This window comes from Eschscholzia californica, unplaced genomic scaffold, assembly GCF_041429995.1.
Source record: "Eschscholzia californica isolate CP2 unplaced genomic scaffold, dmEscCali1.0.p SCAF_3, whole genome shotgun sequence".
NCBI classification, from domain to species: Eukaryota; Viridiplantae; Streptophyta; class Magnoliopsida; order Ranunculales; family Papaveraceae; genus Eschscholzia; species Eschscholzia californica.
This window is the reverse complement of record NW_028238420.1, coordinates 36,300,031-36,317,680: the sequence shown is the minus strand read 5'-3', so window position 1 is coordinate 36,317,680 and position 17,650 is coordinate 36,300,031. Positions and strand designations below refer to the sequence as shown.

At 36.2% G+C, this 17,650-nt stretch overlaps 3 protein-coding genes and 1 long non-coding RNA gene across 9 annotated transcripts; 3 read left to right on the top strand and 1 right to left on the bottom strand.

The window, feature by feature from the left end:
• Positions 1-531: 531 nt before the first annotated feature.
• Positions 532-1,798, bottom strand: LOC147549903 (uncharacterized). The gene is made up of 3 exons (XR_015238531.1): positions 1,644-1,798; positions 1,169-1,268; positions 532-740 (listed from the first exon to the last, which is right to left on the bottom strand). It is a non-coding gene; the product is annotated as an uncharacterized LOC147549903 (long non-coding RNA).
• A 4,149-nt stretch (positions 1,799-5,947) lies between these two features.
• LOC147549902 (WEB family protein At2g38370-like) lies at positions 5,948-8,474 on the top strand. The gene is made up of 3 exons (XM_086665625.1): positions 5,948-6,445; positions 6,582-8,047; positions 8,199-8,474. The coding sequence occupies exons 1-3, from the start codon at positions 6,263-6,265 to the stop codon at positions 8,227-8,229; spliced, it is 1,680 nt and encodes a 559-aa protein (XP_086521751.1). The 5' UTR covers positions 5,948-6,262; the 3' UTR covers positions 8,230-8,474.
• An 802-nt stretch (positions 8,475-9,276) lies between these two features.
• On the top strand, positions 9,277-12,437 carry LOC147549901 (uncharacterized). 5 transcript variants are annotated; one of them, XM_086665634.1, is made up of 7 exons: positions 9,660-9,767; positions 10,337-10,415; positions 10,519-10,653; positions 10,861-11,003; positions 11,205-11,381; positions 11,481-11,540; positions 12,049-12,437. In XM_086665634.1, exons 3-7 carry the CDS (start codon positions 10,545-10,547, stop codon positions 12,211-12,213), a joined length of 654 nt encoding a protein of 217 aa, XP_086521760.1. In that variant the 5' UTR covers positions 9,660-9,767; positions 10,337-10,415; positions 10,519-10,544; the 3' UTR covers positions 12,214-12,437. The 5 variants fall into 5 exon arrangements, with proteins under 5 accessions (XP_086521758.1, XP_086521759.1, XP_086521760.1 ...); XM_086665632.1 differs by lacking the exon at positions 10,337-10,415 and having other exon boundaries at positions 9,277-9,767; XM_086665633.1 differs by lacking the exon at positions 10,337-10,415 and having other exon boundaries at positions 9,650-9,767; positions 10,555-10,653.
• A 155-nt stretch (positions 12,438-12,592) lies between these two features.
• On the top strand, positions 12,593-17,579 carry HEME2 (Uroporphyrinogen decarboxylase). 2 transcript variants are annotated; one of them, XM_086665629.1, is made up of 6 exons: positions 12,593-12,778; positions 14,530-14,670; positions 15,651-15,761; positions 15,994-16,182; positions 16,642-16,767; positions 16,933-17,579. In XM_086665629.1, the coding sequence occupies exons 2-6, from the start codon at positions 14,644-14,646 to the stop codon at positions 17,446-17,448; spliced, it is 969 nt and encodes a 322-aa protein (XP_086521755.1). In that variant the 5' UTR covers positions 12,593-12,778; positions 14,530-14,643; the 3' UTR covers positions 17,449-17,579. The 2 variants fall into 2 exon arrangements, with proteins under 2 accessions (XP_086521755.1, XP_086521754.1); XM_086665628.1 differs by lacking the exon at positions 12,593-12,778 and adding an exon at positions 14,034-14,470 and having other exon boundaries at positions 14,549-14,670.
• The last annotated feature ends 71 nt before the right edge of the window (positions 17,580-17,650 follow it).

Here is a 17,650-nt window from a genome sequence, read left to right as displayed (position 1 = left end):
CCGTTCAACCTCATTACCCTCCCATAACTTGAAGGTCGAACTAGACCAGAGATTCAATTTGGGACTAAGATCTTAGGATTTTTTGAGTTTACCTCCTCAATACTAATTGGTAATTGATCGATCTTTTGAGTTTACCACCCGAAACAGATGGGCTTTGGCTATGGACAGAGGCCGTAGCAGTTACCTATATATCCGTAGCAGAAGACATTTTGCTACGTCCTTCACCTCGTAACTAATACTGCCGTCACAAAAGGTTTTAGCTACGAACTGTTTGCTACGAATCTCGTCCATAACTATTAGTTAAACCTTTTTGCTATGGATTTGGTCGTAACAAAATGTTCAAAAAACTATGACCGTTAAACATCCATAAGCTACCGAAAAATCCGTAGCAAAAAATCTTGCATTTTTTAACGTCTCAATTGCCGATGACATTCATTAATTGTGACCCTGTTGAACTTGTACCTACTGTTCCACCTGCACTTTTTCAATATATATATATATATATAACTAAAATGAAGAATTAATGAGATATATCAATAATCTATTTCATTCATTCATTAAAAATTGTTTGTACATTGATAAACCCTCTACAGCCTTACATCCATCAATTGAGTTAACCAAAATATGAACGTAATATATTAGATAAGCAGTTAAACTAACCCATGTCTATATCTAAGAGTCGAAAGCACTACATATTTATAAAAAGAGTTTCGTACTACGGTTGGCTTCTCCAACTTTTCCTGCAACAAGAGATATAAAATATCATTATAAATCAATGAAGAACAATGGTAATTTAAAAAAATTAAGAACAGTATAATGACATTTTTCAACCAAATATGACATTAACGATTCGAACAAATGCTAGCTAATAACTATTAAAATCATAATTCAACTGCTTCGTAATTTTGATTCACCCTATAATTTAATCAGTGAAGTACATAAGGATGATATAAAGCTAAACTAAACTCTGTAAAAAGAACATGGAACACAACACAAATATCAACTAGTAATTTAACAAGCAAATTTTTTTTCAATTGTTCATCTTTTAATAATATTTTTCTGTGAGATTGAAACGGGCAAATACATATTCATACCAAGTGCATACAAGAATTAGCTCTGAAACTAAAGCATACATATATATATACAAAGATAAAGATTAGACACCCACCTGATTGCCATGTTTTATCCCATAGCTCTTAATGTATGTCTTGTCATTTTCAAGCTTTTGACTTTCAAAGCATAAGCAAAAATGGCCGCATACACGTGACCTGAATTAATATATCAATCAATATTGTTATTTCAAGACCAAAGAAACAAGAAGATAAACAATAGCGACTGGAAATCAATCACACGTAACAACCCAATAAATTACTTGGGTCAACCGTTGAACCTACTCCATGACAAACAATGGCGAGATAATTTTTCAATGTAGTTATGTATGAAGAACAGAAATACAATAATTTGTCAATCGTATATTGCATCTTCAAAAAAATGAGAACTAGTATATTTCCGTGGACGCTTTGGTTCTAACACTTGCATAAAATGGATAGCAGAAGAAACAATCACAGTCCAAGAAACATTGAACAGAGTATATACTAAATTCAGATATCATTATATCAAGTTATGAACAGATAACAACTTACAATTGATGCGTTACAAATCCATGCACCAGCAATGTGGAGCTTCAGGATCTTTTTAGCTACCTATCCAACTTTGTCAGTGTATTCAACATCTACCACCAGAACTGCATTCATATCACTGTGGCAATTAGTCCAAATATTGAGAACAATAAAAATTCCAACTATTTCTTTTTTTGGGCTCCCGAGCGGAGATATCTTAACTGCCAGTGGCGCCACCCCCTACTTTTTCTCTCGGTTTTGATTTTTTCAGATCTTCTCTAACTTTTGGGCAGTTATTCAGGGTTATTAGCGGTTCTCCTTTGGGTTGCGTCGGTTCATCTCTCTTCCGGCCGCCTATCCTTCCTTATATTCTTCTCTTTTATCTTCTTGAGATATAGTCTCCTTAATCTTTCAATTTTCTTCTTCTTTTCTTCTATTCTATTCTTAAGTTTCATCTCCATTATGACAGACCAGCAATCAGAGTTCCGCCGACAATTTGCGGCATTAACAGTTGAGGATCATGATACTCCGACTTTTGAAAGTTCAGATTGTATGTAAGTTGAAGAACTTCCCAAAAATGGACTTCTCAAATTCTGTAGCAACCGGAAAGTAGATTTGGGTCAAGCAATGTTGCGCATTTCCAGAGTTCTTCACGGACCCAACAAATTTACGCTCACCGATGTTATCGACAATTCATTCCTCATTCGATTCAGTACTGCAAGTGAATTATGTCTGGCTTTGGAGAGCTCTCCATGGGTGATTATGGAGGATCTAGTTGTCCTACAATTTTGTAACCCCATTCTTGCACCGGGTGCTCATTGTTTTGACAAAGCTTGGTTTTGGATTCAATTACACGAAATCCTATTGGTTTCCTGAACTCATCTACAGTTAACAAATTAGCCAGTTTATTAGGAAACTATCATCCCACTACGCCTGAAGAAGTAAAAAAATGGAGCGTTTTTTGACGTGTTCATGTTGAATTAGACGTCACTAAGGCCTTACCACTACGAGTCAACCTGAATATTTCAAAATATTCTCTTATTAGTGTAGAAATCCGGATTGAGAAGCTTCCTCGCTTCTGCACCAAATGTGGGCTCATAGGACACTCGATCAAATTTTGTCCCTATATTCCTCGGTTTAGTGATTTACTGAAAATGCAAATTACACAAGAACAAAAAGAAACTGTTCTTAAGGCTATGGAACCGAGGTATAGTGATCTTTTTAGAGTTCCTTTGAATGCTAGAGGTGGACCTAAAGAACAGGGCTCTTGGTCTTTATCTGATAATCCCGTGAATTTGGGAATACTCGGATCTGGCCCGGAATCGAACCCTATTATACCTCCTATTTCTGATAATTTTGGTGATCTTTTAAATGTTCTATCTCAGGCCAAAAAACTCAAGTTTTCTAATGCTGATTCAGAGGATCCAGAATACAATATCCACCCTTCATCAACTACTATACTACAAACATCTCCATCGACTAGTACATTCACAGCACAAGCAAGTCATAGAAGAAGATCCTCCAAACGCTCATCCAGCATTATGTCCAACATCAATTCGTCTGATAGGGTCACGACAACCCCAGTGCCGATGGAACAATGAATTACCTAGCATGGAACTGTCGGGGACTTAGGAACGACCCGACAAAATCAACTCTTAAAGCGTTCCTGTCGGCTACTAAACCCCACTTAGTGTTTCTATCGGAAACACATATTTCATCTTCTTCCTCTATCCCTTCCTTAGACTATTTTGATCTGCCTTATAATTTTATTGTACCTTCTATAGCCCGGAGTGGAGGTCTTCTACTCTACTGGTCCTCTTCTATTAATATCACTATTAATTATTCTTCTTGTAATTTAATTCATATAACTATTACCTCTGACTCTAATGTGTCTCCTTGGGACTTATGGTGCATTTATGGTCCTCCCCCGCCTCCAAGATAGGCGATCTTTCTGGACAGATCTATCTAATAAGATACAGAATTGTCCTAACCCCCTTTGTTGTATCAGGTGATGACATTATCTTACTCTCAGGTTGTGGAGACACTTGCTTAAGTATGACTGAGTCAGAACCAGAAACAACATGGTTGGTTGACTCAGGTGCTTCGTATCGTGCTATTCCATGTAAGGATTTCTGTAACTCTTACAGAACTGATGACCTTGGCAAAGTCAGGATGGGAAACTTAGGTTATAAGGAGGGACCTCAACAAACTCCCCCTCCCGACTTATGAAAAAAGGACCCACCATTCTAAAGACAACAATACTACTATGTAGCTCATGCTTCCCGTTGAACAATCTTTTTTCCATCATATCTGAAGTATTGTCTTCTATATGGATTTTCTTGATATCCAACACTTTTTTCTTCAATACGTATTGAATCCGCTGATCACTCACATTCCAACTGCATTCAACTCTTATTCACGAATTCGCTTGAATCATGTGTAAAGTGCACTACTGTTTCCCTTCCATATTTCTAAACGATAAATCTAGCCTGAGCTCTGATACCACTTGTTAAGAAAAATAACCTAATTAACTTGTTCAGGAATATGAAGATAAACGATGTGAAAGTAAAAGTAGAAACACCAAGATTATTTAACGTGGCAAAAAACCCCTCCAAGATAGAAGGTAAAAAACCACGGGACCTAGTCCAGAAATCTTCCACTATAATTAAATAATGGGTTACACAATTCTTCACCAAACCTATGGTGGATAAACCAATTGTTCAAGATGTGTGGAAACACTCTTGGATAACAGTTCTTCCCTAAACAAATAGAGGATTAACCAATTCATCAAGTTGTGTAGAAACACTCTTGAATAACAACTCTTCACCAAAATTATGGTGGATAAACTGAACAAAGAAACAAAAAAATAGAAATTTCTTACTCCTTAGGATTTGAACAAATCCTAGATTACCAAAGGTTGAAGAAGATAACCACAAACTAAATTGCTTCACAAGATTAATAATCTTCTTTTCTTCAAACCAATATTCTTCTCTTTCAATCTCTCTTGAAAGAGCCACTTCAGAAATCTCTCTTTCTCTGGCCTCTCTTTGTTCTCATCTCTCTAATCTCTATCTCTCTCTAATCTGAGAGGATATGATTCGAATGGATTCTCTACTAACTCTCCCAACTGGGAGCTCCCAACTGGGAGGATACTTTCTGAACTGAAAGTATGTTACTCTCTAACCTGAAAGTTTGAATAATTCCATCCCTTTCATTCCCTATTTATAATGACAAATAAGGAGGTTTACCAATAGAATTAGGAATTCCTTTTTAGGTTTGAAAAAATAGAAGTTTATATTTTTTCCCCAAACAAGGAATAAGGGAAATCCTATTCCAATTAGGAATCCTTTTTATATAAGGAGGGACCCCAACAGTAAGAGGACAGACAAATTAGATTAGGAGTTCGAGAGAGAAAAAAAAAAGAGATTTGAGATCAGGAGAAATCAACAACACTAGATGGATAAGAAGAGAAAAAACATTATGTGATGGAAAACCCTGTGTGTGAGAGAGAGAAAAAAAAAACATTGTGGAGGTAGAGAGTATGTAACTTGTTATTAGAAAGAAATGACCTTTTTGGGGAACAAGTGCGGGTACACATCTTGCATCCCTATCCCACGGGCTTCACAATAATTTTTAGGTATACCCAAAGTAAGAAATTCAAAGATCCACCTAAACTGATGGATCTTTGAATTTGACTAATTTATGAGTAAATTTGTCTGGAAAAGTTTCTGGGCCAGATCTTTGATTAAAAGTTCTTAATTTTTCATAAAAAATGAATAACGCGTTCTTTTAAAGTTCTTAAGAAAAGATCTGAACCAATAACACGAAACTTTAAAAATCTTTAAATAAAGGTCTGAACCAATAACACGAAACTCCAAAGCTCTTAAAAAAAGTCGAAATCAATAACGCTAAACTTAAAAGGTCTTAAGAACTTTGAAGATCTAATAATAAAAGACAAAAAACATCTTTGGAGGTCTGAAACGAAAAAGATCTAGAGACTTTTAAATGTCAATAAAAATCTTAATCCACTACCTCCCTCACATAACATCAATCATGTAATTAGCTCGATTTAAAAACAGTAATCAATGAGAGGGTTGTCCTTGAGAATTATATGATTAACTGAAAGAATCTGAAAAAGTAAAGTAAAAACCTAATCATATCCATAAATCAATTGCTGATCCATTTACTGTTTCTTTTTGTTTTTTTTGAATTGTTCAGCGTGTGGCTCGAACCCTTGACTTCTAAGGTGGAAGATTACACCTCTTACCACTCCGACCAAACGTTGGTGGCTCTGATCCATTTATTCATAACCGTTACATAGTGTAGTAAAGCTTAGAGCCGTCGATGGATTAGATATCAGAAGTAACTTAACAAGATACGTAAATATACAGCATAACAATCCAGCCATGAAGGGCGGCACTAGATCTTCCTTGAATTGATAGATTTTCCCTCCACTCTCACTTAAATTTTCTGTAATCATTTTCAATGTCTAGAGCTTTTCCAGGGACCTGCAAAAAAATCCTATCTTTTTCTTCTCTCCCTTAAACTCCATTAATACCAGCATCTAAAACCCTAATTTCCAATTCTGAAGTAACTAAAATACTTAAAACCCTTGTCCAGGATACTGAAAAACTTGCTTACAAATGGATGAAATTGAAACCCTAGTTTTAGGTAATATTGAAGAAGAAGAAGAGGAAAAGAACAAAAACTGTTTTAATGCTGAAATTGATACTTCTCTTCCTTATGAATCAGTAAGGGAAGCAGTTACCCTATTTGGAGGAAGTGGCTTTTGGAAACCCCAGGAACTCACAATCTCTGGAAGCAAGGCAAGTTCACTTTTTTTCTTCTTTGCTTCTTTGTTCTGTTCAAATTCATTTCCTAATTTGATTGTATTTTGTTTATATATATATATATATATGGGGTTTAGGGTTTTTAAAAGGATTTTTGCTTAATTATAAACAGAACACAATTGAGGAGGGTAAAATGTTCAAAGTGGAAGAAGAAGCTGCAAAATTGCAGAAGGATCTAATTATGAAAGAGAGAGAAACCCTTGAGGTCTTAAAAGAACTAGAAAGTACAAAAAGGGTTGTTGATGAATTGAAATTGCAGCTAAAAACCGAATCATCGAAAAATGTTACTGAAAAAGAAAACAGAAATCCTTATAATCTTGCTGAGACCCAAAGGAATTTCTTCGGAAGTTTGAGTCTGTATCCAAGTTCTTCCCCTGGTCTTATTTTAATGGAATTAAGGCAAGCAAAGGTGAATTTAAACAGAACAACTAGTGATCTTGCTGTAATTCGAGCTTCTGTTGGTTCACTTGAAACAAAGATAGAGAAGGAGAGAATATTGTTGAAGAAAACTCGAGAGCGAGTAGGTTTGAATACAGCAAAGATTTCTACAATGGAGGAGGAGTTGAAGCAGACCAGGGTGAAGCTCCAATTGGCTAAAAATGGTGAGATCAAGGATAGTTCGGAGAATCGTGTAGATGTTTCAAAGGAGTTTCAAAAGTTAAGTTCCGACGCTGAGAAGTTCAAACAGATGAGAGAAGCTGCAAAATCCGAGGTATTTAGAGCGATGTCGGAAATTGAAGAGACGAAGACAAGTATGAGAATGGCTGAGATTAGGTTGGTTGCAGCTGTGAAAATGGTTGAAGCAGCTAGAGCAACAGAAGCCGTTGCTCTAGCAGAAATCAAAGCTATATCAAGTAATCAAATCTCGTCCGAAGTTATCCTAGAACGACATAATGGAGTAACTCTTCCTTTTGAAGAATACCTTTCTCTAACTCAAAGAGCTCAAGAAGCTGAGGAGAAGTCAAAGAAGAGAGTGTTAGATGTGATGCATCATATTGATGAAGCAAATATATCGAAAATGGAAGTTTTATCTAAGGTAGAGCAAGCGGATGAAGAACTTAAGGTGAGTAGAAAGCTCTTAGAGAAAACTCTAACTAGGGTAGAGTCTGCAAATAGTGAAACACTTGGTATTGAAGAAGCACTTAGGAAACAGCGATTGGATAATGGTCAAAAAAGGCGTTCATTTCATAATTCGACAAAGTTCAAGAATTCTTACCCGTCTCGTCATAGGAAAGAGTCTCGGCAATTTGACTTGAACGAGACTAATATGGTTAGTGATGGCTCAAATCACGCACCAAAGCAAACATTATCGATAGGGCAAATACTAAGTAGGAAGCTACTTATGCCGGAAAATGTCGAGATGAGAATACAAAAAGAGAATGCCATGAGAAAACCAAAGGTGTCGTTAGCACAGATGCTTGGTAAACAAATTGGACCTTTATCTCCTCATCCGGATCTCAAAGAAGCAAACACTCATGCAAAGATTTCTTTGGAGAAAAGGAATCATGGTTTCGTTCGTTTCTCACTTCTAACGGCAAAGGATAGTAAGAAGAAAAAGAAGAAGAAGCAGACTACAAGGTAACCAAATTCGAAACTAAATTTGTTTTCATGAACTGTTTGCATTTCTCTTCGTGCTTGTTCATTATCAATATGTGTGTGATATTACTCGATATTTTATTGTGAGTTCATGCCTTCCTGATGATGAAAATTGATCGAAATACTATGGCAGGTGGACTACATGCAAAGGGCAGGAAGTCTAGGCGATACCTTCTGTGCAAACTTATTTGGTTTGCTTTATATGTACCTTATGTTCATAATCATTTTCTTTCGAAATAAAGGATTTGGCATGTTGACTGGTTAGGATTTTGGTCTCAAACACGATTATAAATCCAGCGATTGAATTGTGCGAAAGTAGATTAGTACTTGTGAGAGCGAGATTAGTTCTCGTTAAGTTTCTTTTTGTGTACAAGTTGTTAATGCCATAAATGAATGTCTTCTTACTTCACTTGAGTTTTTTGAATGGTTTCCATGTTCACTTCACAGATTCATTGCTTCAGTGTTTTTTTCTGTTGAAAAGGGTCATTGGTACAATATTAGAATTTGAGAATAAGTGCAAAAAGCTTGAGATATGAGGATTGATAATTTGATCTTATTAAGAGAGAACTTGATTTCTTCACAGTAATGCTAAATGGCTCGAAAATGGGTCGACCACAGGCCGAACGCTGATGTGGCCAGTTCCCACTGCACGGGTAATTTCTCTCTCGACAGGGCCCCTCCAATGGGAGCTGACCGGATCAACGTCTCCCCTGTGGTCGGCCCCCTTTTTCGGGCCATTTAGCATTTATGATTTCTTATACCTCTTCTAAGTTCTAAGTATGTTCCTGTTTAAAGCATCTTTTTGTTCTAGATCTGATTGGATTCAAAGAGATTTTGTGGCATCCCCTTTTAAGTTTGAAACGATGAACGTAAGGGTAGTAGACTATTGGTTCCTATAGGTGATTTAGAATACATTCATTCTAGTTCAATTCATGTATTTTTTCTGTTCGAGATATCTCAGTCATGGTACCAGTTCTGCTAAAACTGAAACTGTTCGGAAAATAGTAGTTCCAGTTTGGTACTAATATTTGACTTCCAATAAATAATAATTTAGAAACAATAGGCTTAGATACTTATCCGGGTTTGTACTCCAAAAGATTAGATTCCATTTTCAGTAGTGCACGATTAGACTTCCTACGTAAGCAAGAAAAATGTTTCTGTGTGAAAAGGAGCATCAAAACACACAATCATCCTAATAAAAAAAAAAAAATGAAGTCCAAGTATTTCTTGCCGGTTGGATCTCATATTTTGATGTACATCTATGATACTCTATACTATATAATGTATCTAGGTTGATAATTTTTCTTTTGTTATGTGTCACGGCTTGTATATACTTATAGCTCCCCTGGTTTCAAATCCTGGATCTGATACTGATCCCTTCCTTCCCGATAACCATCCGATGAATGAACCAACATTGAGATGCCCTATGTGTAGCAATATCTTCCCCACATCTTCGAAGTGAAACCACTTTGAAAGTCCTTGGTCTTATATGTAGGAGGTGGGACTAGTGAATGTTGAGTAATCCTTGAGACACCATATAATTATTCTTAATTGTATAAAGACAAAACAACCCACTTCATGATTGGATTGGAATGATCAAAGCAAGAGGTTATAGCCAATAAATAAAGATCTCTTTGGTTAGATAGAAAAACAGCAAACTCTCTTTACCAAATTCTAGCCAAATCAGAGTCAACATTTGAAGGTAAGATTTCTTGTTTCTTATGAATTCTACTTTCTCTAGCTACCTTATCACCACTCTGTTTTGAAAGTATGGAAAATTTGCAGTCTCCAATCTGTTTAGGTATATAAGAACTGATTTAGTTCTTAATTGCTTGTAATTCTTGTTTATAATTTGTATATTTATTTGTTTATAATGAGTTAGTTTATCAGTTCTAGGGTTTTTTTGTTAAATTTATTTAATATGACTTGGGAAGAAAAGTTTTTTTTCGTTCCTTTTAAGTAACTTGATATTGATTTAGATTACTACCATCTCAGATAATTATTTAGGGATTATAGTTTAGTTGTTTATAGAGTGAATGGGGGGAAGATGAAAGATAACATAAATAAGTTAAGCTCACTTTAGTTGGATGGTAATGTGATTATCTTTTGGGTGGGGAGACTAAATTTCAAATCTTACTGTATAAAAAAGAGAGATAATATAAATACTTAAAATAGACACATAAATGTTTAATAGTAGGAAACTAACTCTAGAACTAGTGAGTACTTGAATAACCACAATCAGACTCCAATGGTGTTTGTTTTCTCTCACAGTCATATCTCAAATCTGACTCAAGAGAGCGTAGCTGACTAAGACTCAAAAGGGCGTAGCTGACTAGTCAGATTCAGATGAGTCAGATTAAAATACCACCTCCGCCTTTTCTCAAATTACGAAATGCTTTCTTGATGCTAAAATTACAAGAATTTTGATGTTTTCTTGATCAATTCATGATTAGGTTGTTGTGCTGGTTCTTGACTTATTATGACCTCAGGCGCTATGGGTGTAAGAGGAGGGATTTTATTTCTCTTTGCCTTGGGCCTTAGCTGGGTTTTTGTGGATGCAAGGGACTTGGTTGTATCAGATGTTTCAAGTAAGCCTTTACGCTTTAGCTCTATGATCTTCTTTCCGTTCTTTTTATGCATAAATTTTTTTATGTATTGAGATGTTCCTTTGTATCTTGAAATCATACCTTTTTGTGATGGCAAAAAACTCAAGTTAATGACATACTTCCGACTATTTAGTTATGAAAAAACTAATCTATGGGAAGGCCAAATGTGAATTGATTCTTATGGTGCAGATCTCAAGAACGAGAAGGTGTGCACAATGTGTGAGAAGGTATCTACCGAAGCATTAACCTACCTTCGTCAAAACAAAACCCAAACAGAGATTGTTAACACCCTTCATCTAGCTTGTTCTCGGATGCTCTCTCTCAAAGAGGAGGTAATTACTTAACCTAATTCATAAACATCCGTCAACTCCACTTTAACTAAAAAAAATGTTATCAAGATATATAAATGAAAAAATTTCTTGAAAATGTTTGACAAATGGCATTGGTGCCTTAATCCTTTCTCACCCATATCCACCCATTCACGCGTTAAGATTCTTATTTTCTTTCTCGGTCTTTCATCGGACTTTTGACAGTGCAAGATAATGGTGGACTACTATGCACCTCTATTTTTCTTAGAGGTAGAAACACTACAACCTGGGGACTTTTGTCACAAGATGGATCTCTGTGCTGAGCAACTTCCAGACAGCTGCCATATGTGCCATAAGGCTATAGAGGAAGTTATGGATAAATTGGAAGATCCTGATACACAGGTTTCTTCTACTCACATTTTTAATCCTTCAATCTTTTCTTGTTCCACTTATGTGATGCTTTAACTTACTACCGATGATATGAATGCTTTTATGGTGTAGTTGGAGATAATTGAAATTCTGCTTAAGGCGTGCAATGCGGAGAAGAAATACAGCAAGCGGGTAAGTTTAAGGATGTTTCTTTATGAGGCATTGGCTGAACTGTTAGATAGTTGAAAAACCGAACTTTGTCTAGTATCACCATTCACAAGTTCCCGGTCCATATGCCCAGAAGAACGATATGGTGTTCATTCATATTTTACTTTTCACTCTGTACTACTTGCGTATAGGACATGGGCATTTCAGATACTACGTTACAAGTTCGGTTTAGAGTGAAAAACATCAAATGTTATTTATATCTCGAAGATACAAATCATCTAGGTTATCAAGGGGTCGTGTCGGACCGGCGGCCCGGGACAACCTGTTTAATGGGTAGGGCCTGGCACGACCCGTAAAAATAATCACCAACCACATTCCCCAATTTTTTATCCTGTAGGGGTTTGCAACATATAAGTATCCCCAACCCTTCTTAACTCACTTCGTTAATCACTAGCATTACAAACTTTTATTTCGATAAAAAGTGTGCCTAAGCTTGCTTTCTCTGTTTCTCATCTGAATTCACTGATTTCAGTGTAAGAAGCTGGTATTTGAGTACGGGCCTCTGATCATGACAAACGCGGAGCAGTTTCTAGCGTCAAGAGACCTCTGCACTACATTTCGTATTTGTAAGACCTCCAAAACCGAAGAATCATTTTCATCACCAAACGAGAAAATATCGCTGCTCTCCGAATCTTAAAGCTGATGAAAAGAACAACAAAGAGAACACCACAGGCCATGGTCTTTTATTTCTCATTGCAGGAAAAGATTATGTACATAATAGTTACTTCAAGGTAATGAGTAAATAATTAAACCAAGACATGTTTATTTGTAAAGATAAAATGGAAGAAAATTCTGTTGAAGGCAACAAAATACCTAATGTTAGATTACTTGGGGCATAATCTACTTTATCATTCATTACTCTGTGTACTCAAATAGTACTTGTTACTTTAAGCAGTTAGGCTGCAAATGTTTATTGATTGCCCCTTCTAATGCAAAATACTTCAAATATGGGAGGCCCTCTTTTCAGCCATTTCATTTCAGGGTGCTTAATTTGTTATTGTTGGGCAACCATTTGGGTCGCATGGTGAAACAAGCCTAGGAATTATATCTGTCTGCCCTATGGATGAAGTGTTCGGTTTACACCGAGATCAGGATTCCATTGGATCGGTTCGAGAGATGGACTGTGAATTGTCGCTTGTTGTTATAGTCAGATATAGTTAATCTGTTTCTCTCCACACCCCTTTTTCACAAAGAAAATTTTGGTTGTTATAGTCAGATATAGTTAATTTGTTTCTCTCCACGCCCCTTTTTGAGAGTAAACAATTTATGTCACTGGAAGCGTAATTTGTAAGTTTACTCAAAACTTTGATTATTTGATTTTAGATTACTAAGAGTTTCAAAAAATAATCAATGAAGATATACGATTACAGTGATTTCACTCAACCTCTAAAATACTATACTAAACACTTATAAGTTGAATTATTTTTTAAGAATTCTAGGGAGAGGTATGCTACACATACAAGTAATTTACATAACTTGATTTTTTTTGTTGAACTTATAGAAATAACTTGATGAAAACCAAAATTTTCTATTGTAAAAAAAAAGATTCATCAACATTTTTTGTGTTTCAACTAGGGGTGGGAATCGATCCGGACCGGTCGGTACCGGACTCTAACTTCATCGAACCGGTCGACTCGGACATAAACGGTTGGTGACCACCTATTTATTCGGGCGGACTCGGACGGTCGCTCTCAAGAATTCTTTGTCCATTGACGTCCAAGACCGTTTATTTTACCGGGCCGTCGGACACCGGAAGGTCTAGGTCCGGGCTTTCCAATAAAATTTACTTAAATTCAGAACTTTTTTTTTATTACCACAAACAAAATTACTTACAAATAAAGATGTTTAACCAAGAAATCAAAAGTAAATATAAAAAAAACACAGTTGATCATCATTTGACAAGATATAATTAAGCCATGTACTAATGTTTGGTTTTCTTGCGGACTATATGACTATAGCCAACAACTATCATATATTCATGTTTATAAAATTCAACGGTCAACTTCTAAAAATGAGGACAGTTTAGTCGGTAAACCTCTTTGGTCACTCGTACCTGTCGGTTATTTGGACGGTCTATATTGGTCTGTCGGTTAGCGGCCGGTCCTTCCACATAGAATTTTGACCGTGACCGTCCGCCAATTCTTTCGGGCCGGTCAGACACTGACCGTTATGACCATCGGGTGTCCATGGACACTTTTTATGTCGGTCGAACGGGTCGGATAGCGGTCTTCCGGATCTTTTTTCCACCCCTAGTTTCAACTCTCTCCTGTGTCTTTCAACAAAAAAAAAAAAAACTCTCTCCTGTGTCCTTTTCATCAATTTATATGACTTTGGGTTGATTTGTCCGAGAAGTTATAAGCAATTTTTTACCCCAAGTCTTTTTAGTCAAGACCCATATAAAACTAGGTCTTTTTAGCCAAATTTATGTCTAAAACATCTTTCAGAATTCAATCTAACACATACCAAAATAGTAAGTAAATATTCTCATAAAAAAAAATAGTAAGTAAATAGCTTGAGGAGTCTAAAATCCTTATAATTTTTCCCTAGCCCTAGGTGTGGTGGGGACCTTGCTTGCTATCACTAAATAGATCTGGGCTATCCAATCACAATCTTGGAGTAGATAACGTGAGAGAGAGCAATTGAGAAGGAAGAGATAGCAACTCTTTACAATATGACGAAACTAGCCCCGCCCCCTATCTCTCTGTAGAAATAAAAAACTTGCAGAAAAAATCCATTCAACCCCAAAAACTAGAGAGAGAGAATTTTGAGTGAGAAAGAATCAATGTCTTGCGTAACTGGTTCTCTCTCTTTCACTGCTCTATCAATTTCCCCAAAATCCACCTTCAATTCTTCTCGCTCTAGATCCAACCTCAAAATCAATTGTTCAATTGGAGGTATATATTACTTTGTCAATCTCTCTTAATAATTTTGAAGGGTTGTTATTATAACTGAGATTGGATCTAATTTTTCAGGAATTGTAGCAGAACCACAAATTGTTAGTGCTTCTGAACCACTATTGCTAAATGCTGTTAGAGGGGAAAATGTTGAAAGACCCCCAGTTTGGCTTATGAGACAAGCAGGGAGGTACATGAAGGCATGTTTTACTCAATTCTCATTTTAATTTATAAGCTTATGAGAATTTGTTAATGAAAGATTGTTCATAAGCCTATTATCTTATCCCCCCTCATTTGAGTTGCAGTAGATTTGTTAATTGAAGATTGTTAAACATGACAATCTAGTTTGACCCAAATGTTTTGTTTAGGAAGGATTGAGATATTCGATTAACAACACCTATCGACATGGGTACAAACTAAGATAGTTAGATGGTTCTATTCCCACAAAATGTAGAGAAATATTCGAAATGTTTGAACCATAATTTTATGTATGGATATAGGAGCATAAGTCATAGGAAACTTATATGAAATGGGTACTACTTCTTTTTTGTATTTTTGGCGTGTGGGTTATACTTTGACAGTTGAATACTTGTGTGGGATACACAACTACTCTTGTTGGACACTCGTAACTACTTCAGTAGGTATAATGTCTGTATGTATATATTGTGTTTATCTGCAAACGATAGAGGTAAAGACCACAAAACCAATATCGGGTAGTGCTTGGTGTGCACTTCCGGTCGAACCCTTTATTGTGTTTCTTTCATTTGACTTTCCAACTCATCGTATACCGAAACTTAGGCCGATGCTATGTTAGTATGTTACTTAGGTATAAGATCCTGTACATGTAAATGGTCTATGTTTCCTTCAAGTTATTACGTATTTAGAGTCTGAGCTGAATTTTGGTCTACCGATCAGGGTTATCCAGTATCTTCTAAGTTATTTGTCTAGAATGTAACTTCTTAAACTACTGTTGTACTTACAATCTTCAACATTTCAATTTTCGTCAACGTCTGTTTTACCTGCTGTCCTGCATTCTTTCAACTCCATCATTTAAAAGTAATAAAATTTTCGTCACTGTCTGTTATACCTGCTGTCCTGCAATTCTACTTGAGTATATTACTAGTGAATTCAAATATCTCAGAGTTGGAACTAATAATGTTTTGTTTATTGTCGTTAACAGAGTTACATGACCTTATGCGAAAAATATCCTTCCTTCCGTGAAAGATCAGAAAATGTTGACCTTGTTGTTGAGATCTCTCTACAACCATGGAAAGTTTTTAAGCCTGATGGGGTAAGATGCCCTTTCGGTGTTTTCCGTCTTTTGTTCCTCTGTTGTCTTTCCTGCATATCTGGGACTCCATTTCAGATGCTTCAATGCCGTAGCTGGCATCCCTGTTTGCTTTATGAAAATTTTGGGCTCAGTATATTTCAATCTCTTGTTTCCTTTTCTACAATTTGAGCATCTTATATACATGTTAACTGTTAACAATCACTTCGCTAATATTTTTACCATCCTGTAACAGGTTATTTTATTTTCGGACATTCTTACACCTCTGTCTGGCATGAATATACCTTTTGACATTGTGAAAGGAAAAGGTCCAGTCATATTCAATCCTCTTCGAGAAGCTGCAGATGTTAATGAAGTTACAGAATTTGTCCCTGAAGAGTCAGTTCCATATGTCGGGGAAGCCTTGACAATCTTGCGGAAAGAGGTTTGACAGCATATAACTCTGTAATTACTTATCTGCTAAATTTCTGGTACATTAGTTCTGTAACTTGTCTGGCTGGGACTTAGTATGGGGTTAAATTTCCAACTTAATTTCTAAAATTAATGATTTGAAAATTAGAATAGACGAAATTTTAATGTGTAAATTTGATGGTTTTACAACTCAAATTCTATTGTGTCTGCTGTAATCTAGAATACATTACCATGTAAACTTTATATATGGCTTGGCTCACTCGTCTGAGAAAAAAGCTCTTGATAGAGCTTGGCTCAGCTCTGCCAAAACGTTGTCCATGATATACTTGGAGTCTTGGACTAAGAGCTCTTCGTAACTATGCAAGTCCTTCCCAGAGAAACCCTCTACAAACTTTCTGCCTGACTGGTTATTAATTGCTGTGGTGTCATTTTATCTATCAAATATAATTTGTTTGTATTTTCACCTTGTCAGATAAACAATGAAGCCGCAGTTCTTGGCTTTGTTGGTGCTCCTTTCACCTTGGCGTCGTATGTGGTTGAAGGTGGTTCATCGAAGCACTTCTCAAAAATAAAAAGACTAGCTTTTTCACAACCCAAGGTACATCATGTGGTCACTCATTTTACTATTTTTATTAGAATGCAAAATATAATATTCTATAATATATGCAATTTAAGAATGCATGGGCCAGGTCAGAACACAGGGATTTTCTTTGGATGTTAAGGTTTCTCATTCTCAATTGACATTCATTTCTTTGTCTTATAGGTCCTACACGCACTCCTCCAAAAATTTACCGATTCTATGGCCAATTACATCAAATACCAAGCTGATAATGGAGCACAAGCCGTTCAAATTTTCGACTCATGGGCTACAGAACTTAGTCCCGTGGACTTTGAGGAGTTCAGTCTACCTTATCTAAAGCAAATTGTAGATTCTGTAAAGAAAACCCATCCCAACCTACCTCTTATCCTCTATGCAAGCGGGTCAGGGGGTTTGCTCGAAAGATTATCTTTAACGGGTGTTGATGTTGTAAGTTTGGACTGGACAGTCGACATGGCTGAGGGAAGAAGACGAATAGGGTCCAACATAGCAGTCCAAGGTAACATAGACCCAGGAGTTCTTTTTGGATCAAAAGAGTTTATTACAAATCGGATCAATGAGACGGTTAGGAAAGCAGGCAAAAGTAAACATATATTGAATCTTGGACATGGAATAGTGGTTGGTACACCCGAGGAAAATGTAGCCCATTTCTTTGAGGTTGCCAAAAGTATCAGATACTAAGTAAAGAGAGAAATGTAATATCCATGGTCATTTCTGTGTTGTAAGTTCTTGCTCAAAATGTTGAAATTTTTTGTGGAATTTTGTCCTTTGTAATTGTTGTTTAATTTTATCAGCGAGGGATTTATCTTTAATTAAGTAATTCCTTCAGTTTCTATGAACTTAACCTCTTTAAAGGTAGGGCAACAGAGGGAAACTAGCTCTT